The sequence below is a fragment of the Olea europaea genome, chromosome 19 (genome assembly GCF_002742605.1).
Source record: "Olea europaea var. sylvestris chromosome 19, O_europaea_v1, whole genome shotgun sequence".
Lineage (NCBI taxonomy): Eukaryota > Viridiplantae > Streptophyta > Magnoliopsida > Lamiales > Oleaceae > Olea > Olea europaea.
Genome location: NC_036255.1, coordinates 12,417,908 through 12,439,823, shown reverse-complemented (window position 1 = coordinate 12,439,823; position 21,916 = coordinate 12,417,908). Strand labels below are relative to the sequence as shown.

The window sequence follows — 21,916 nt, the reverse complement described above, 5'->3', positions numbered from 1 at the left end:
TGGGTCTATAAGATCAAACGAGATGACAATGACCAAGTGGAGCGATATCGTGCGAGACCGGTCGAAAAGGATATGCTCAGAAAGAAGGCATTAACTTCAACGAAATATTTTCTCCTGTGGTTCGACTCACAATAGTTCTAGTAGTCCTGGCGATGTGTGCTACATTTGACTTACACCTGGAGCAATTAGATGTAAAAACTGCATTTCTTCATGGAGAATTTGGAGAAGAAATTTATATGCTCTAACCAGAAGGTTTTGAAGAAAAAGATAACTTGGTTTGCAGGTTGAACAAATCTCTATGCGGTCTCAAACAGGCACTGAAATGTTGGTATAAGAGATTTGATTCCTTTATCAAGAGCCTTGGATTTGTAGAAAGCAAATTGAGTAGAGAGAAAATTAAAAGAGTATTTCCTACTTATTTTCTCCTAATTACAAGAGAGATTAATTGCTGTTATCTCCTTGTATTTGAAGGGTGTGTTGTAATTCTCCTACTATAGCAAAATCTTCATATACTTGCCCGTGGTCGTAACCTAAATTGGATGAACCACGTAAATACCTGTATTCATTTTTAACTGTGTTTTCTCAATTCCATTATTTGTCAGCCAAACTCGACCCACGTGTTTTCTCCTTAACATCTATGACAACATAACAGGAAAGAGAAACAGCAGAACAACATAAAAGAAAATTTAAAATACAAATGAAATCGGTAAGCTCATCAATCCCCGGAATTCGCATTAAGGTCTTACATTGATGAAAAAAGGTACAAACATTTCAGAGAGTGGATGTCATGAGTGATGGCTTCTTGACCAATTGCTGATGGAGAGTAGCTCAACTCTTTTCTTTAGCTTAAATATATTTTTCATTCACCTTGACTTCTTACTTCGCATTCCCATCCGTGACTTTGCATACCTTAGTTTATTGTTAAGCCAAAAAACTAATGGCACTGAAAAAAGCTTATTCTGAAATAGAAGAAGCAGTAGAAAGTAAACATGGGAAAACAAAAAAACAGTTCAAAAGGATACTCCAGCCGCATCCCCTCACCAGATGGTGAGGAGTAGAGAATTGTGCCTTGTAGATGATTTAGTGCTTCAGTTGAACTGGCAGTATCCTGCACATGTAGAAACACGTCAAATTATACAGCACAAAGCGAAGAATGCTGAACATGAAATCAGAAGGTTCTTTGAACGAATGATATAAGAAGGGAAAAAAAAAGAATAACGAATACAAAAAAACCTAGCTCCAGAGGTCATATTCCAGATACCAAAATCATCTTATTGACACGAGTTATAACTAAACTAAATAAATAAATATAATAAAAAACTCTATGTTTCAGGCTTTTACGGAGCTATTCCCTTGTAAAACTCATGTCATAATTTACGAAATAAACAAATAGAATAATGAACTCAATGAAACCTAGCTCCAGAAGTAAGATCCCAGATATCAAAATCATGGTATTTGCATAAATTGTTACTAGAAAAAATCTAGCATGCAAGCTTCTACTGAGTCCATTCCCTCATGGAACTTGTATCAAAATTTGCTAGCTAAGCCATGACCAGTAAATCAATAGTACAATTGGCAAAAGGGACAGCATTGAAGCGGAAGGCAAAATCCCCCATGATCTCTTAAACAGAAATACAAGTCATAACTCATTTCGAAGTCCACTGAAAGATCAGTTTTATATGCCATTAGAAGTAAAGGATTCCCTTTCACATCTTCATGTTCAATCAGTTTTGATCCCTACAGCAGCAATAACCCTAATACACACCATCATTCATTCCATTCAGGACACATTACGAACCTTGTTAACTGCATTCACATCTTATCTTCTATCAATCCCTACAGCAGCAATAACCCTAATACACACTATCATTCCTACAGCAGCAATAACCATAATACACACTGTCATTCCTTCCATTCAGAGCACATTATGAACCTTGTTAACTGCATTCTTTATATTCTAAATTAGTTTGGGCAATATGTGAAGCAAAACCCAACTCGATTGGTGCAGAAGTATAAACTATATCTGCAAAATGCACGTCACATTACTGGCAAAAAAATATTTCTAAATGAGAAATTACAGTCAATAAAAAATGGAAAATGAGAAGTACTGCAACACATAATCAGATAGGTCTGAGAAAAATACTAATAAGTAATAATGCTATGTGACTACAATTTTAAACATGGGACAACTGGTATTGAGTTATACAAATTTATCCTGGTCAACTTTGAATAACTTGCACTCAAGAATGTAAGCACATATAGCAAGACATCTACATTTACATCTTTTTACTAACAAGGGTTAGTCTAACATCCTTCAAGTCTAACTGAAGAAGAGATTATATGCTCTGATATTCAACCTCACTATCAACTCTCACAACACATTAAGTCCACTTCTCCAGATAAACATATTTAAAAGATCAGGCTAGCATTCTCGTAAAGCAATTTACCAGAATCCATGATTATTATTAGCTTAATATTGCAGAGAGAAGTTGCATACCTGAAAGTCAACAAATGAAACAGGAGCTCCATAGGTGCTCTGCATCTTCAATTTTATAAATCCACGACATCTAAGGATGATCAAAGCAAGTAAATATTTTCATAATATTCTAGGTTTTATTGTCTAAAAAAAGCACAAAGAAGAGAGTTCCTGACACCTTGAAAATACTTGGATCAGCTCTTGTTCAGAGCAGGTTGGACCCAGATTAGCCACAAAGAGTGTGGGGCATGGAGGATTGTTCTGCAAAGACAAGGTTTTGAAAGAAATATTATAATGTTAGTGTACAAGTCAACCTTGAAAATGAACTCAGATTTGCAACTTCCCATTAAGTAATGTCATGTAACTGGACAAAAATTTGAAAGCTAGAAAGAATTGACACTCCCCAGCAATTCAATATCCTTACCTTTTAATTTATTTTTTTTTTACTTTCCTCAAACCCCCAACCCGGCACCCCCCAAAAATTGAAATATATGAAAGTAACATGGACAGAGAATAGTCCTCTTCAATACTTTGAAACCCCAAGCTCATTCGCAGCATACTTACCTCTTCTGCTTTCACTTTCACCACTCAATCTCTCTCTCTCTCTCTCACCCAACCCACTTCTAAGAGACCATGACTGCCTCCATTCTCCCCCCTTCAACCACACACCAAGACAACTTTCGCATGTTCATCAAACCTTCACAGCTCACAATTCAGGGGCCCTGCAACCCTCTACAACAAATGTAACGGCTGGAGAAGGAGGTGGGTGCTACAGTGTTTATTTTCAGCCACATACTGTGTCCATAATTCCCCTCCAACCACATACCAGAACCATATCGCCACCTGTCCCAGCCACAAAGCATAAGCCAATACCCCTTCCAACTGCCGTAAAAAATGGTGATGGATGCTTATCATTTTTTATAATTTTTTTTTTTTTTTAATAATGTGGGTTCCTTTGTAAGATATGCATTGTTTTTAAATGGATAATGAATTTTCTAACCCATAATCCACTACGATTTGTTAAGTTGAAGTTTTGAATCATAGTAAGGACCCCTTTACATGTACATTGGTCTAATCTGGTTGTGTAAGATTTCAGTTTTTGTTCAGATAATTATATTTTGGGTGCAGCCAGTCATTAACACTATTGTTCGTCCTGTTCTTAATATTTGCTGAGTTGTTCAAAATTGGAATTCTCAGTGCCCATAGTGGATCTTGGGGAAGAAAAGAGGAGAAATAGAGTTACTGAGAAGGCTTAAGAGAGGGACCGAGGGAGAGCATAGTATCTGATATTTTCAGCATTATAATGGAAGTTTGAAAGTCTATCCATGGATGGTAGTGATGCCTATAAACAGAGATGGTGTATTGAAAAATGAAACCTCAAAATGTACTTTGTTTAATGCATTGGTTCCCTATTGGACAAATGGGGAAAAGAGTTGTTTATACACAACAGTTGGTACCCTTACAAGCGATGCCAAATCAATAAACAATCAAATTAGCAATCTTTTGCCTAAAAAATCACTATAGTTGTTTATACAGTCGGTACACTAACAAGCAAACTAACACCAATAAACAATCAAATCAGCAAGCTTTTAGATCTTTAAAAATCGTGGGCAGGGTTTCTCTTAAACAGCTTTTCATGCTTTATAAATCGTGTCCAGATTTCTTTTAAAGTCACCATTTACATTTTATAAATCAGATTTTTGCAATTAGGGATTGATTTCACATGCTCCGTTCTCTTCAGTCTTCCCACTATCTATGTTCTCTTTCTCCAACTTCAACAACCCCCACCCCTCCACCCACGACAACATCTCCCCTCATCTCCTTTCCCATATTGTCATGTGAATAGTGATGTAAAGGATCTGATCCCACACCCAAATCCATGTCACCATGAGATGGAGAATCGCAGACAAGTATAGGCTTCATTTAATATCGTTAATGAGAGGCCCTGTACTTTAATCCATTGATAAATCTTCCAGAAAGCATATTTCCTATATTTACTAGCAAATTTTAAAACAAGATTTTAAATATAATTCATATCATTTTCTTTTATAGAATATTAAAGTGCAATCTTAAAGTCAATTCTATTGCCAGAAAGACATTTATCTGATTTTAATTACATGTTCGTATTTTAAATGGAAGTTATCCATTTGTCTTAGTCCATCCAAAACACTTGATTCTGATGAGGATAAGAATTGCCTCACATGGCAATGATCATTCCTCTCACCAACATTATTCAGACAAAATGTGCCTTTTTCAGGAAATCGCAACAAACTCTCATTGTAAATCAGGATATTCTCTTCATTTTCTTTGAAAACGGCGACTAAAAAATATTACTTTTCTAACACGCTCCTGGCTTTCCCAGTTATTGACCACAAGGTTGGTGGCGGCACACAAACTCCTCACAGATGATAGCCCCACCACCGAAGGAAAGAAAGGGCGGTAGATGATAAGGAGAAAAGGCACCATGTCTGGACGGGCGCGTCCACAAGCTTGATGTTCAAAAACCCAGGATTAGAGTCCTTCGCCCTAGAACTTTACTGAGCAACACTCCATCCATATCCCTACTAGTGGTTATTTTTTCCAAAAACATTCCAAAGAATCTCCTAAAGCCAAGGCCCGATGAGAAAGGCAAAACCTGTACTCGTTCTTCTTGAGTTAAAGTGCTTCCTATCCTTTGTCTGCTTGGAATCGAATCCTAGAATCCCGTCTGTTTTCTGGATTAGGAAAAGTGGAATCCGGAGATAGGTTCACCTGTTAGAAGAGATGAGATAGATTAGCGGATAGCGTCATCACTGAACAAGGTCCCAACACCAGCCTGCCTGATGCGCTTGAAAAAGAAAGAAAGGAGGAACTACTCAGAGTTAAAAGTCGCACAGGCTATAGGGCAGAACTCTAGATCTACGAAAATTTCATTTAAGAAATGAAACGAGTCATCACCATGCATACAATAGTAGTAGAAACTCAGAGAGAGAGGAAGAGAAAGAAGTGGGAATATCCACATCCCTGTCGTCACATTATCTCCTCGGCTCAGCTGCCTAAAGTACCTTAACCCGTCCGAGGTGCAGGAAGGATTGCATGGTGAAATGACGTACTTAGGATTCCCTCACTATCAAGCAAGGGAGCAAGCAAAGTTACTTATTTGATTCAACCTTCACTCCAATTAATTTTCCACTTAACTGTTCAATACGGTCAAAGCTTGTTCCAAAATGCTACTTATAGTGTTCTAAAAGATGAACTCAAGAATCTAAGTGTTGGCCTTGTGGGAGCAAGTGCATGTCTCAAGGCTTTGGACATACTCGCCATTAGTTTCGAATTACCTATCTACTAAAATGGTATTCTAAGTTTCCAGGATAAAGGTCGCAGAAATTATTGTGTGTGTGGTTTAGATAGAATAAAGATCATAACAAATCCTAACTATTTTTAGTTTCCCAATAAGTCAAAGGAGCATAAACACTCCATACAACATTAGATTATCTAATGATAGTATTCCTTCATGACAGTTGCAACCCCTACTAGTAAAGAGCCTAGAGTAAGTTTAAATCTGCAATGCTCATACTCCATTTTGGACAAAGTGTTGAAAACGAACCCATTTAATGCTACATGTAGCCCAACTGAATTCAATTAACAAAATTCAATAAAAGTCAACTGAACAATAACTTGCACAAATATATATATTATGTTTATTAAATTCTATAATCTATTACCCAAAATAAGTATGACTATTTACATTTTAGTTTATTTAAATTTCACTCAAAAAAATATACATATCGCTAAAAATTGCATATAAAATTATTAGTACAATAATTTCTAAAAAAATGTAAACAAGCTTATCCACGTATAAATTTGGATTCCTTTTGTATTCCCATATCCTAAATTTTAGCAAAAAGGATTCAATTACCTGTACCCATAAATGTTAAATAAAGTTGATTATGTGAAGAGCGATTAATAAATTGCCATTCTTTGATATAATTCCTATTTTTTTAATTTTTGGAAGATTGTTATAGTTCCACATGTTTTGAAGTCAAACCACGAAAAGTCTTTTTACACAGGTTGCAGTCTCGTAGCATGTTCGGCAAAGCTTATAATTGTTTATAAGTTGGTTGAAAATCTATTTTTATCTCATTCCATAGGATCCAAACAGCATATACAAACATAAAGGCGATTTATGGGAATACAATCAAAAGCATTTTTCCGCTGCAATTCCCCTATATATTAAACAATTAAAAGGTACAACGGTAAGTTGAATGAACTGAAAAAGTTATGCAAACATATTGGAAATAGACAATACCGATTTTGCAGTAGTGTCCTTCACTGCTCCGGCACCAGTGTTTCCATAACTGCAGTATGAGAAAAGGAAATATTAGTTAGATGAGTACCTCACTATTGGTAGCATAATAGACTAATAAATACTCTTAACTTCAGGGAATAGGGCATATCACAAGCACACCTGCTTTGCCCTCAACCTTTCAGCTATAAGTAATCTTTTAAAGTATATTCATCATGCTTATTGAAGTAATCACTGCCAAGTAATAAAAATGTGCTTAAGAGTGCAGATGACCTTTGTGTGGATGAATAACCAATCGTGTTGTAAGCAGAATTACTCATTCCAGGCACGTGAACGCTGCCAACACCTGCTAGTGCCCAAGCGTGCAAAACATGTGCAATGTGAGCACTTAGAATAATGTGTCCTCTGCGTGACTAACTAGCTAGTTCCTCATAAGACACTACCAGTAACATAAAAACTATGCAGGTTGAGTGGGAGAGAGGATAAAATCATAAATATAAGTATAGAAGAATAAACAGTGCACCATGAGGAGTCAATTACATCTGTATTGAATAACTGAACAAAGCACAAATCCTACCAGGATTAGAGTCCCTAGAAAAAGCAGCAGATCCTTTTAGCTTCTTTTCTGAACCAGGTCTGTCATCATCTGGGTGTTTAGAATCACATTTCACTTGATCAACAACTGGCCAGCCAATATATGCAACAAGAAAAACCAGAAGAAAAAGAAACATATATTCGGGACTTCAAGTCTACCTGCTCTCAAGCGCTTCGTTCTGGAATTAGATTTTGCAAGATCAATATATAAGGTAGAGCCCTTTTCAAGGTCAAATACCATCCCCTGTAAAGAGCATCGCAAATGAAAACCATGATTAAGAGCATAATTTTATATAAATTTCTATTTTCCCAGCATATTTTTCGTTTTTTAGTTACTAGGAAGCAAAGATCATTCCTCCATTGCACGTGCACCTTGAGTAATCTGCCTCAAAGCACAATTTTTAACACGATTTGGGAAGGCGTACATGTCACATTAACGAGGAATGCCCATCCACTTGCATGCCTCAATTTGTGTGACGTGTGGGCTAATTTTTTTAAATTAATCACCAACAAATCCTCAGTGAAGGTTAGGCTCCAACAAAGAAGGATGATGGGGTTAAGGTGCCATACCATAATTTAAATGGAACTCACAAAAATACAAGGGAGGTGACATAAACCCGACCTCCAAAAAGTAGCAAATGTAAAGAAAGGATGTATTGCCTTCCATAAAAAGGTAAAGTGGAAAATGTTGATAAAGACCTCTGACACTAGGGATACCATGTTTGTCGATATACCCCAGAGTGCATAATTGTCTGGGACTCAATATGGGTGGCGTGAGGCTTGAGCAGGTGAGGGGCAACAGTTGGCGTCACTTGGTCAGGTCAGGAGGTTTGGGTGGCGGGTCATGGGTCTTTGAGTGTATGAGGTTGGGAATCTCCATGGGGGGCCGTATCGCCCCTGGCTAGAGAGACGCTAAGGCTTTTTCTCGAAGTCTGCTTGATTTCAATAATTTTATGTCTGAGGAATGAGCTCTTAAAAATATAAATTTTAAATATTCAGAAAGTTAATTTTAAAAGTGGGCCACCAAATCTTTACTGCACACAAGTATTATAACGAGGCAGACAAAGTTCTACAATTCTTCTGCCCCACGCAACAAGACAAGCAGAAGGCAAAAGGAGAATCCTACCCGCCTCCCGTGACCGGCAGTCTACAGCAGGTAACTCTCTGGTTTTAATTTTTTTTATTTTTATTTGGCAATTACAATATATTTTTTCTGCAATTCTTCCCCTCTATGCATTTATTTTGACACACACTACAATTTCTTGGCAGCTCCAATGTTGAGGAAGGCAACTTCTCAGAAACTCCAACTATAAGTAAGTCCCCACTGCAATAGGATGATTGATTATCTGCTATTTATTGATTTATTTGGGTGTTTTATATTATTTTTTAATTTTTGCGTTTATAATGAGGCTTACGCCTCACCTCATGAAAGAGAAAAACCTCAGTATCCATTTACGCCTTTTTAAACATTCTCCATTGTAATCACCGGATTTTAATTTCTACATCTTATCCAAACAAAGCATATCAGAAAGTATGTACAGGTATATGTAGATGTTTGCACTCTTGAACAAATGACAAAAAACTTCATGTTAAATCAACTAATGTTGCTAGAGTTATGATAAAATTGGTATCTGGCAGAGTATCCTTACATTCAAAGCATGTAATGCCAAGACTGCTGATTGTTGATCCACAAAAGTTGCAAAAGCAAAAGGCTGGAATACATAAAGAACATCTCAGAATGCAGTTCAAAAAAGGAGGAGGAGAATACAAAGGACATCAAATCATGTGCAAATTAACTGTGCAGGACAAAATGATACTTCTCCAAAAGATTTTCACTGATAAAAATATGTTCATGGGATAAAATAGACAATAAAGCTCACTTCTGGTCAATACTCCAAACAGGATTAACTCAGCGGCACATGAAACAATTCATTGGGAAGAACAAAATCTTGAAGGCAAAAATTCAGCGGATTGACAATTCTATGACCAACTCTTGTTTGACAAATTAAGAAAGTTCGCTGGATTTTGTGCACTAAATGAGTTGTCTGGGCAAGTGATCATTCCCATCTTTTTAATTTACAAATGGATTTCTTGGCTTATGCTTTTCAGAAGCCAATACTGCTACAAACGAGTTTAAAGACTTTGTTTTCATGTGCTTCTCAAGCCAATTCTGTTAGTTTTATGTTTAATTTAGCGGTCAAGTGGTTAGTTATCACCACATCTGTAGTGTCCCCTTTTTTTGGTATTTCTTAATTGTTGATTTAGTCTCTTCCTGCCACGTTATAGGAGTTGTAAAACGTGGGCTATGTTTTTGTTTATTTCAGTTTTCTTTGTAAGGCTATTTAATAGCCAAATCTGTTATTCAATGTTTAGAGTCTCCGATTTCCTCCATCTTCTCTGTTTTTTCTCTTTTGATTCTATATTCTCTCACAATTGGTATCAGAGCCTCATAACAGGGGCCTGATTAAATAGAAGCAACAGTCTTCTACGAGTGACCTACAAATGACAACAAAGAGTTTGTTTGTACAGCCAGCTGTTCCAAAGTTTGATGGGTATTATGATCATTGGGCGATGCGTATGGAGAACTTCTTGCGTTCAAAGGAGTATTGGGGGCTAGTGGAAAATAGAGTTCCTGCAGCAGCAGAAGGTGTTGTTCTTACTGATGCACAGAGGAAGCATATTGAAGACCAGCAGTTGAAAGACTTGAAAGCAAAGAACTATCTATTTCAGGCATTAGATCGTTCCATCCTAGAGGCAATCCTTAACAAGAATACTTCGAAGGATATATGGAATTCTATGAAGCAGAAACATCAAGGTACATCACGAGTAAAGCGTGCAAATCTGCAAGCTCTTCAAAATGAGTTCGAGGTTCTTCATATGAAGACAGGAGAATCTGTGAATGAGTATTTTTCTCGTACTCTTACCATCGCCAACAAGATGAAAGCAAATGGTGAGGATAAGGGTAATACTGCTGTTGTTGAAAAAAATTTGCAATCCATGTCACCTAAGTTTAATTATGTTGTGGGTTCTATTGAGGAATCCAAAGATATTGATACTTTAACCATTGATGAACTGCAAAGTAGCCTACTTGTGCATGAACAACACGTGAGTTCCTACGTTGAGGAAGAACAGGTCCTGCAGATTACTCATGGTGATCACTCAGGAGGAAAAGGTTGTGGTCGTGCAAACTATAGAGGAAGAGGAAGAGGTCGAAATAGGAGGTCTTTTGATAAGGCCACGGTGGAATGCTATAATTGTCACAAGCTAGGACATTTTGCATAGGAATGTCCAAGCAAAGAAACAGAGGCAAATTATGCAAAGAATCAAGAAGAGATGCGGTTGATGACGTATATGGATCTGAACAACGCTAATAGAGAAAATACATGGTTTCTAGACTCTGGATGTAGCAACCCTATGTGTGGAAAGGAGTATTTCTCTGATCTTGATGTGAATTTTCGAGATTCTGTGAAGCTCGGCAACAACACGAGCTTAGTGGTTCTAGGAAAAGGAAATGTTAGGCTGCAAATGAATGGCTTAACTCAAATCATTACAAGTGTATTCTATGTACCCGAGCTAAAGAACAATCTGCCAAGTATTGGACAGTCGCAAGAAAAAGGTCTTTCTATTTTATTTCAGCATGGCAAGTGTAAGGTGTTCCACTCACAGAAAGGTTTGATTATGGATTCGAAAATGTCCTCAAATCGAATGTTTGTCTTGCATGCTTTATCTCGGCCTACAGTATCTACTTGTTTTAACACAATCATAGAAGATATTGTGCAGCTTTGGCATTGTCGGTATGGACATTTGAGTTTTAATGGTTTAAAGACTCTTCAGCAAAAGCAAATTGTAAAAGGATTACCACATCTTCAACCTCCCTCCAAGTTATGCAAGGACTGCTTGGTAGGGAAATAACACTAGGATTCATTTCCAAAAAGGAGTACCTGGTGAGCTACAGAGATTCTTCAATTGGTGCATGCAGACATTTGTGGACCCATTACACCCATCTCTAAAAGCAACAAAAGGTACCTCCTTACCTTCACTGATGATTTTAGTAGAAAAACATGGGTTTATTTCTTGAAAGAGAAATCAGAAGCCTTTACTGTTTTCAAGAAGTTTAAGACTCGTGTTGAGAAGGAAGCCGGTTCTTTTCTGAAAAGCCTGCGAACTGATCGAGGAGGTGAATTTACATCCCACGAATTTGTAACCTTCTGTGATGTAAATGGCATACAACAACAGTTGATGGCAGCATATACACCACAACAGAATGGTGTTGCGGAACGCAAGAATAGAACTACCACGAATATGGTTCGAAGTATGCTGGCAGCAAAGAAAATTCCTAAGACTTTTTGGCCTGAAGCAGTAAATTGGACGGTGCGTGTTCTGAATAGAAGTCCAACTTTCGCAGTTCAAAACAACACTCCAGAAGAAGCTTGGGGTAAAGTTAAGCCGTTAGTTGATTATTTTAGAGTTTTTGGATGCATTTCTCATGTTAATATTCCAGACAATAAAAGATCTAAACTGGACAACAAGAGCTTTAGTTGTGTTTTGCTGGGAGTTAGTGAAGAATCAAAGGCTTACAGGCTTTATGATCCAGTTTCGCAAAAGATTATTATTAGTAGAGATGTGTTCGAAGAAGACAAGCACTGGAATTGGGATAAGAAGTATGAAGCAAGTATTATATGTGATTTGGAATGGGGTGGTTCTGAAGAAGTAATTGTAAATGAAGAAGAGGATGAATCAAATGTTTATGCTGATGTAGAAGTAAATGAAGATGATGGCGCTGCTGAATCGGATTCTCAACTTGCAACAAGGAATTGTGTGGCTGAAACAAATTCTCAACCTGCAGCAAGAAATCGCAGACCACCTGTCTGGATGAGAAATTTTGAAACTGGAGAAGGTCTTTCCGAGGAAGAAAATGAAGTTCAACTTGCCATGTTTACAGTTGCTGATCCTATTTATTTTGAAGAAGCTGTAAAAAGTGAGAAATGGAGGACAACTATGGATGTCGAAATGGAAGTAATAAAGAAAAATGGTACTACGGAATTAACAGAATTACCCAAAGGAGGAAAGACAATCGGAGTAAATTGGGTTTATAAGACCAAGCTAAATGAAAATGGAGAAATAGTAAAGTACAAAGCTCGACTTGTAGCAAAAAGTTACACACGGCAATATGGGGTGGACTATACTGAAGTTTTTGCGCCTGTGGCATGTATGGAGGCAATCTGGTTGGTGATTGCATTTGCAGCCCAAAGAGGGTGGTCCATTTATCAATTGGATGTGAAATCCACATTCTTACATGGTGAGTTGCATGAAAAAGTCTTTGTAGAGCAACCTTGTGGTTATGTGCAAAAGGGAAATGAGGAAAAAGTTTATAAGCTAAAGAAGGCACTTTATGGGCTTAAGTGCTTGCTATAGTCGCATAGAAGCATATTTCATGAAGGAAACATTTGAAAAGTGTGACTACGAACATACTCTATTCATTAAAACTAACAAGGAAGGTAAAGTTTTGATAGTAAGTTTGTATGTCAATGATCTAATTTTTACTGGAAATGACGAATCAATGTTTACAGAATTTAAACATTCAATGAAGCATGAGTTTGATATGACTGATCTTGGTAAGATGAGGTATTTCCTTAGTCTTGAAGTGTTGCAAAAATATGCTGGTATTTTTGTTAACCAAAAAAAAATATGCCTCTGAGGTAATACACAGGTTTGTAATGGATAAAAGTAATTCTGTCTTTAATCCCATTGTTCCTGGTTGCAAGCTTATGAAGGAGGAGTTAAAGTGGACAAGACGTACTATAAGCAAATTGTAGGAAGTCTCATGTACCTCACAGCTACTCGACCAAATTTAATGTTTGTAACAAGCATCATTAGTAGGTATATGGAAAATCCCACTGAACTACATCAACAGATAGCAAAAAGGGTGTTGCGTTATTTAAAAGGAACAACTGATTTTGGGATTTTTTTATAGAAAGGGAGGAGATGTTGAACTTGTTGCTTACATTGATAGAAAGAGTACATCAGGCTATGTTTTTCTCTTAAGTTCAGGGGCAATTTCTTGGTCATAAAAAAAACAACTAGTGGTGAGTCTATCTATCACAGAGGCAAAATTCATTGCTGCAACTTCTTGTGCATGTCAGGCAGTATGGCTAAAAAGAGTTTTGGGAAAACTGGATCAAAATCAAAGCAAGTCATGCGTAATTCAATGTGATAGCAGCTCTGCAATCAAGCTTTCGAGGAATCCTGTAATGCATGGTCGAAGCAAGCACATAGATGTTCGTTTTCATTTTCTTCGAGATCTTACAAAGGATGGTATTGTAGAGTTGGTGCACTATGATACAAAAGATTAATTGGCTGATATAATGACTAAACCACTCAAGCTGAACACTTTTGCCGAGCTGCGAGAACAATTGGGAATTTGTTCTGAGAATGATGTAAACTGAAGCTTAGAGTCTTCAGTTTAAGGGGGAAAATGTTAGTTTTATGTTTAATTTAGTGGTCAAGTGGTTAGTTATCACCACATCTGTAATGTCCCCTTTTTTGGTATTTCTTAATTGTTGATTTAGTCTTCTTGCCACGTTATAGGAGTTGTAAAACGTGGGCTATGTTTTTGTTTATTTCAGTTTTCTTTGAAAGGCTATTTAATAGCCAAATCTGTTATTCAATATTTAGAGTCTCTGATTTCCTCCATCTTCTCTGTTTTTTCTCTTTTGATTCTATATTCTCTCACAAATTCTCTCTGACCTCTTCATACTCAAGCAATAAAATTAATCTAAGTTCATTTTAACTTAACTTTCTCCGTAATTTATATGAATGTACTCATTCTTTTTCAGTCAATCTTCAGAGACTTATACCAAGACATAATTCCACAATAATTAACAAAAAGATTAATTATAACCGTCAAATGCCGTAAATACAAGTCCAATCACTGAATCACATGTACGTAATACGTCTAATAACAACATTTTCTAACTAAAAAAAACTAAACCTCACCAGTTGATAATAATGTATATACCTGGTTATTAGACGAGGTAGGGGGCCGAAGATGAGAGGACTCGTATCCAGGAAATTCGCGGAAGAGATTGTAAATCTCTCGAGGCTTAACATCTTCGGGAAGCCCTGCAACAAAGAGCGTGCGGAGCTGGTCCTGCGAGGACTGGGGGTAGACCGGGGGAGCATAGGTGATGAATTGGGGTTGATACTGCTGGTGGTGGTGAAGTGGCTGAGCCACCACAGTAGGAGGAGGTGGATGAGCCGCCCCCGGCGGTGGAGGAGGGGGTGGAGGTTGGTAGTATGGGTGGTGAATTGGAGGATTATAGTAAGCTGTCAGATCGTCCATGGAATCAGCTTACAGATATGCCCTAGGGGGAGCTCCAAACTCGTCCTATTGAAAGTTAAAGATTTCAGTTTTTGAGACCGGAACATATACACACACCCCCAATTAATGAGTTAAATGTTTGCTTTCCAGTGGTGACTATGGTTAAACACGTTTGAACTCATTAATTCACCATGTTCCATGAGTAGCTAAATTTTAAAATACTTTCGAGTGATCACTTAATTTTAATATGTTATACTCTATTGCTCACTGAGCTTATACCTCTCTTACACTTTATTTACTAAATTTTAAAATACTTTCGAGTAATCACTGAACTTTATAATATTTTTGATAAAGTTGATTTTCTATAAGATTCGACCTAGATAAAAAAATAAAATAAGTATCGACTAAATAATGAAACCCCCAATCCAAGAAGAGAATATTAATATTGACCAATAAAATATAATTTCTCTAATCGTCAAAAGCTATGTTCAAGGGGAAATAAGAGTATTAGTATTTTTTTTATTTTTTTTATGATTGTGAGTGTTCGAACCAACTTGCGCGTACCTCGATTACTCCCATAGGGTCGTGAAGTTTATAGTCGAGTACTTACCTCAGTGGTTTTGAAAGGACTCGAACTGATAACTATTGGGAGTGCTAGTTTTAAATTAACATAAATATTAATTTAAATCAGATTCTTCCTTACGTCGAGAGAATAAAATAGAAAAATTATTTCTTTACTTTGATTGAGATCTTAGATCCAAATTAAAATAATAATAATAAATTATATCTCCGATGGGCAATGAAAATTTTTATTTAAAATCAATAATATTATTCAAGACGAGCAAAATAAAACTTTTAGAATTGTGACAAGATAATTCAAGAGGAAAGAAGGGCGTAGTCTTCATGTATGATATTTTTTTGCTTTTTGAGTTTTTGAATAATTAGATTCAATAAGTAAAGCGTGACGGATATATAAATTCAATGACTAAAGAAACATGATAAGCGAGTAATTGAGTGAAACATGTTAAATTTTAGTAACCACTATGAAACATTTTAAGTTCAATGATTAATATGGTGAGTGAGTGATGGAGTGTAATGTATTAAACTTCACTGATCACTCATAAAGTATTTTAAAATTTGGTAAGTAAAGCGTGATAATGGTATAAGTTGATTGACTAACAAAATATTTAACACCCAATTACGCAAAAGTCAAGCACATAGCTATTTAGCACAACTGATAATTAAGTAATATAAGTAATTTAAAATAAAATGTACATTTAAACAAGATGTATAATTTTACATTAAGTTGATCGTATCATATATCACAATTTAAAATGATACTGTAGCACCAAATTTAATTGAGTTTATCATATAGCATTAATTAGACTGATGCTAAATAACATTGTTTATTTAAAATAGAAAACTTTATCAAATAGTATCATTCGAGTCTACACATGCTATCGCAGATAGAGCCCTCATGCATCCACGACATGTTTTTCAGTGCCCCTTTCCTACAACTTACAAAAAAATATAAGTTAATCATACCATTCATGTTTCTGTCATAGCATATAGATGATCACCATCAAGAACTCCCATTTACCGAGTAAGGTCAACATCGTAATCATCGACCACTCAATGAGTGTTTGCTTAGAAGTGTATTTAAGTGCTTATAAATTGTGATTATTACAGAATATGTAAATAAAAATGTGAATAGTAAGTTGTAAATCCTATTATATATATAAAATAAAAATAATAATTAAGCAATTTAAATTATAATTAAATCTTTGCCAAATATTCTTTGAGTTGGAGTTGAGGGTAAAGTCATACCACTCCTTAAATCATTGACTTCTTAACCAATGAGACAAGATTAAACCCATGTTTGAGTCTCGTTATCTAAAAATTCATTTTCAATTATATTCTTACAATAAAATAATTTTGGATGTAAATTTAGCCTTTTTTTTCTATTTTTTTAACTACACATTTTTAAAAAATTACTATTACAAAATCTTTCACCCGAAAACGAGGCTCAAGGCAAATTGATGAGGATTCACTGTTTAACATCACCTTTTGACAATTTAAACATTTTTAAAGAGAATAAATGAATAATTGTCACTCTAGAGTGTATTCTTATGATTGTGTCAAATGTTTCCAAGTTCGCATTATCTCATTTGATCAAGTTGTTCGCGCCATCTATTTTTTGCATGATTGGCAACGTTTAAATTTATTTTTTAAGTGCTTATAAATTACAGAGCATACAAAATGTGCATATTATAATTTAGTAATAAGTTAACCCGTTTTACAAAATGTGTAGATAAAAAGTATATCTGATAAATAAATAAAAAAATTCTGGTGGACATGCACAAATCAGACATTTAATCGAAACACTTGATTGGATAACATTATAATTGTCAGTCATAGTCACAGATTAATATTAACCACAAATTCACAACTACGTCCATTTATTTACAAAACCTTGTGAGACCCACTACACATTTTCATCATAATCCATGATGGTTTTATCCAAACAAGCACTGAAACCTTGTTCGCCAATGCTTTTTTAGATTATAAGCTAGTAAATCACATGAAATGTATGATTAAAAGTGAATAAAAATGGTGAATCCAATAAAACTTGTGGCTAAAAATGAAATTTAATCAACTTATAATCTCATAAAAACTTTGTCAAACAAGGGCTAAAACTTAAAAATGGCAGTTAAACACATTTAAAACTTGAAATAAAAATAAATAAATAAATTTAGAACCCAAAGCAATTGGTATAGAGTACTTGGTATCGAAAATTAGCCCGTTCGATGGAATTTATTTGAGAAAAATAACATCTTGAATAGTGAATTTTTTTTTAAAATGTGTAGTTATAAAATAGGGAAACATTTTGTGTTTACGTAAAGAATGTTTTATTGCGTGAAATAACGGTTATCAAACAGGGCTCAATATAAACAAACAATTTTGAACACCATGAAGAGTACCAATAACATGAGCGGAAACAAGAGCCAGTTTGGGCTCGTGGGTGCTATTTCCTAGCATTTGTTTGATAGGAAATCTTTAATATCAACATGACAAACGCAATTGACTAAGGGACACACCAAAGTCAAGAATGTCGAACACCATTGATTAAGGTTCACTGCACACGGCACACAAGATACGGGGGAATGGATGATCTATTGTAATACACAAGCTCGAATTTTTTGAAATAGAAATAGAAAACTTACAAAGAAACAAGTGTTTCTAACAACTAGAAATGGTCACAAACTAAAACAACCGTGTGTGCAGATTTCAGAGAATTGATGGATACAGCTTGGCCTGTTGACGAACCCTCTTCTTGTATTCTACAACATCCTGCACATATTATCCGCAAGTCAGTAAGCTAATGAAGATCTCTATACCTTACCTATTCTGTATCCTAATGAACCTGGAGGGAGCTTCTCGGCTTTGAATTTGGATAAGGATCGACATACAATCAATCCAGAAAAGAACTAAGAAGACTGTAACATATTCCACTGCATTTCCCTTTCATTTTTCATTCATACTTTCTGTTCGCATTTCCGACATTTTCTTCTGGCGGTAAAAGGAAAGAAAATCAGTCCCAAAACTTATAATACCTACACCCGAATTTCTGGGTCTAATTATTAGAATTGAAAATTTAGGAGCTCATTTGAGGGTTGATCCACCTTCTAGGATCTTGTAGCAAACATACTATAAATGCTAATTCCCACATATTTTTGTTTTAAAGAAAGGTTGAATTCTTAGCCACACACTTGTATAGAAAATCCTTGATATTTACTTTTTGTCATATTCTTGATTGACCAAACTTAAGGTAACGTGTAATGGGAATGCATGAATGTAGGAATGAGCGAGATATTTTTGATCATTTCACAATTTTTTTTTTTTATTATTTTTTTGATAAGTAATCAGGTAATTTTATTAATCAACAATTTCCACCATCATGGGTTTTTTCTTAATGATGTATGCCTAGTCTTGTCTTACATTCATACGCTACCACTCGCTATTATTTTTCAATCTAAATAATATACACATATACACATTCATAAGCCGAGGTGGAAATTGTAGAGGGATCAAATCTCTATTACTCTTTCTTCAAATTTCACTGTAAGTACGTTGTCTATGTCAGATTATTGTTATGTTATGAATTTCAAGAAAATTATTATTGGTCCCATATGGTACGATATGATTATGATTATATTAAGGGAATTGAAATTTAGTAGCGCTACACATAAGAATTCTTACCACTTATGCTCAGTAAAATTCTTGTGTCTCCATTATGTTAATTATGATTATTATACTCCTTTAAGTTATACACGATAATAATTCATGGCGTACTTATTGAGATTTTATAAATCTAACCCCTTTCAGGCAGTTGATGATTCGAGGCAGTTAAGGTGGGATGACAACGGACTAGGATTAATAAATTATTTTGTATTTAAAACACACTTTGAATTTCCAATTTAGCTTTTATGTTGGAGTTATTTTTTTTATTTCATTTTTCCCAGTTACATAATAAAACCAGAATTTATTTACTTATTGAAGAAAATAAAATTATTTTGTGTTCTTATTTTAGTTCTTATGAAAGAATTGAGTTTTACTTAGTGACACCCGAATAGTCAAGAATTCGGGTCGTCACAAAACTAGCGTGGATACCCTTCTCTATCTCCTTGAATATTATCATTTTAACAAGACTCTAAAGCTCCTGATGACACAATTGTATTACTAATTTCTATAAAGAAAGAAAATCAAAGGAGGCACTACAGGAAGAACTTAATTACCTGGATGAACATATGGTATCCTTCAGTTTGCGCAGGATCGTTAGGGTTGGGCTGATCCAACAAATCCTGAATCCCAACCAAAATTTGCTTCACTGTGATGGCTGGTCTCCACCCCTAGAAATAATGAAGACACTTAATCCTAGCGTAACAGAGAAATTTAAAATAAGCTGTAAGAGCTTGTGTTTTTTTGTGCTTAAAAGGTACTTTTCTTGAGACTTTATGACACAGTAATTATTTTAAAAAAGTAACTTCATAAGTTTGACTTACTTTTAAGTGCAGCCAAACATGATGTTGATCAATAATTGGTCAACATGAAAAGGGCGGAGAAGTGTGCAGGATGACTTACACTGTCTTCATTGAGAATTGAAAGGCAAACAGTTCCAGATGGATAGACATTAGGATGGAAGAAATTTGCGGGAAATTTACACTTTGGTGGCTTGCTCGGATAGTCTTCACTGAAGTGCATAGTGAGCGGGTAAAAACCACCCTCCCAATCAGTCTGCAACCAAGGGAACAATATTTTCAGATTTTCTAAATCGTGTCAACCTCATACTGACATATAACACCCAAAGCAAGAGATTATCAGAACATCCATAACAATTACCTAATGTAGGCTGTCACTTGGATGACTGTACAACAATATGGGGTGAGCATACCCAAGTATCCGATTAGCCAAATGTCTATAGTGCAAAACACTTGGACACGACCAAATACTTGTTCTATACAGGATCTCTTACTATTTTTAATGTATAACACTTGAGCAAAAAAAGAAAAAGTTCTGCCCGTGGTTTTCATAGCCGGACCAAAGTCCAGATGAAGAAGGGTTGCAATGGTTGACAACCAATGTAAGACTTTGTTCCATCTTATGACATGTTAACTCACGTAAGGGACTCAGGCAGCCAGCCCTAAACTTAATATGAATAAAACTTAGTTTGTTATTGTATACTATAATGAAAAACCAACATAGTTAAACATAATTGCAAAAGATTCAATTCATTGTGTCTTTTAGTAGATAAGGCCACGAAACAAATGAAGTGGTGGAAAAGGATTTATGTAGCCAACTTCAAATTTAATAAGACTTATGTTAATGTTGGTAGAATGGTTGGAAATATAAATTGTTAAAAAGACAACCAAACTTTTTCAAGCATAGTTTAAAATAATAATAATAATAATTCAACATCCTTATATGCTTTCTAAGATGATGATCAAGGCAAGGTTCCAGACACGCATCCCCTCTTCCAAGGATTGGTGACCATACAGGTACTTCAATTTATTCAGAATAGTTTAATTAAAATGGACCCAGTCTAAGAAACAAAGAATGTCATAACACAAAGCAAGCATATTCATAAGAAATGAACATAGGAGTGAAATGCAAGCGCATGCATGAAGGGCGAGCAGAGAATAAATAGTTCATCTAATAAAAATTCAACATCTGATTATAATGAGAATTCCTCAACAACAAAAAAAAATAAAATAATAATAATAATAATAATAATAATAATAATAAAATTGTTTTCTTATAGATTTATGGGAGGGTTTCTTTCAGAATGCACGAACACTGGTTTTGCAGCTTGCTTGCGCGTGTTGGGCAGTGGGTCGTGGAATTCGTCTAGTCTATTTTGGATAAGTGAAATCATCAGTTATACAAGAAGAAATAGAAGACCTTGACCAAAGATCAAATTCAGCGTGCACAATTGAATTTTAGATTAAAAGTACTGAAGAAAACCACCAATCTCTTCATTCATCACAAAGCAAGTGCGTAGCACAAGTACTGCAAGCCATCATGGCATAATGACACCATTTTTGAACTTTCACCTGTCTATCAATACAAATGTCATGACTATACTTAAATTACCACAATACAATTCCTTTTACAAGTCAATTCCAACGCCTAATAGTTAGTAACATGATTGTCACAACTACAAAGGCAATAGGTTAACCAAAAGAGATAAATTATAATCCAAAGAGGTTGAGGCGTTGAGGCGTAATGAGTGTATTTCACTCATACTTTAGACACCATTTAAGCTTGATATTTACCTAATTCCTACAAGTTTTAGAGCGTTTTAATGTATTCTAATGTTGTGATGTATGTTGATAAAATTGAAGAAAATAAGCAAAAGTTGGCAAATTTGGAGAAAATGACTAAATTGTTAGATATTCAAAGTTTGGGGACTAAAGTGCAAATACTCAAAAGTTGTGTCGAACCTCACGATGAAGATTTGAGAGTGTTATTAGTCAATTAGATGAAGAAAGATGTCAAACGGATAAAATATAATCAAAGTTTGATCACACATCAATTTTTAACCGAACCGAAAAAGTTATGCTCTAAGGTTTTAGTCTCATATATGGACCCATTTTCGACATAGCAAACGATCGAATTGGAAAATGATACTTGAAGTAAAGTTGTAACCCTTCGAGTCATCATTTTAACACATCTTAAATTG

The 21,916-nt window shown here is 35.4% G+C and overlaps 2 protein-coding genes across 4 annotated transcripts in view; both read right to left on the bottom strand.

The window, feature by feature from the left end:
- Positions 1-563: 563 nt before the first annotated feature.
- Positions 564-14,819, bottom strand: LOC111368853 (cell wall integrity protein scw1). Of its 2 annotated transcripts, none has more exons than XM_022990330.1 (10): positions 14,374-14,819; positions 9,005-9,067; positions 7,515-7,599; positions 7,339-7,407; positions 7,035-7,110; positions 6,765-6,813; positions 2,655-2,737; positions 2,498-2,567; positions 1,023-1,108; positions 564-909 (listed from the first exon to the last, which is right to left on the bottom strand). In XM_022990330.1, exons 1-10 carry the CDS (start codon positions 14,695-14,697, stop codon positions 864-866), a joined length of 951 nt encoding a protein of 316 aa, XP_022846098.1. In that variant the 5' UTR covers positions 14,698-14,819; the 3' UTR covers positions 564-863. The 2 variants fall into 2 exon arrangements, with proteins under 2 accessions (XP_022846098.1, XP_022846099.1); XM_022990331.1 differs by having other exon boundaries at positions 7,035-7,107; positions 14,374-14,817.
- A 2,918-nt stretch (positions 14,820-17,737) lies between these two features.
- Positions 17,738-21,916, bottom strand: part of LOC111368852 (SUMO-conjugating enzyme SCE1-like) — a 5,055-nt gene continuing 876 nt past the window's right edge. Inside the window, exons 3-5 of one of the 2 annotated variants that reach the window (XM_022990328.1) lie at positions 19,819-19,971; positions 19,473-19,586; positions 17,738-18,027 (exon numbers count right to left, since the gene is read on the bottom strand). In XM_022990328.1, the coding sequence (XP_022846096.1) occupies positions 17,965-18,027; positions 19,473-19,586; positions 19,819-19,971 (330 nt within the window). In that variant the 3' untranslated portion in view covers positions 17,738-17,964. The other variant, XM_022990329.1, reaches the window with a different exon arrangement.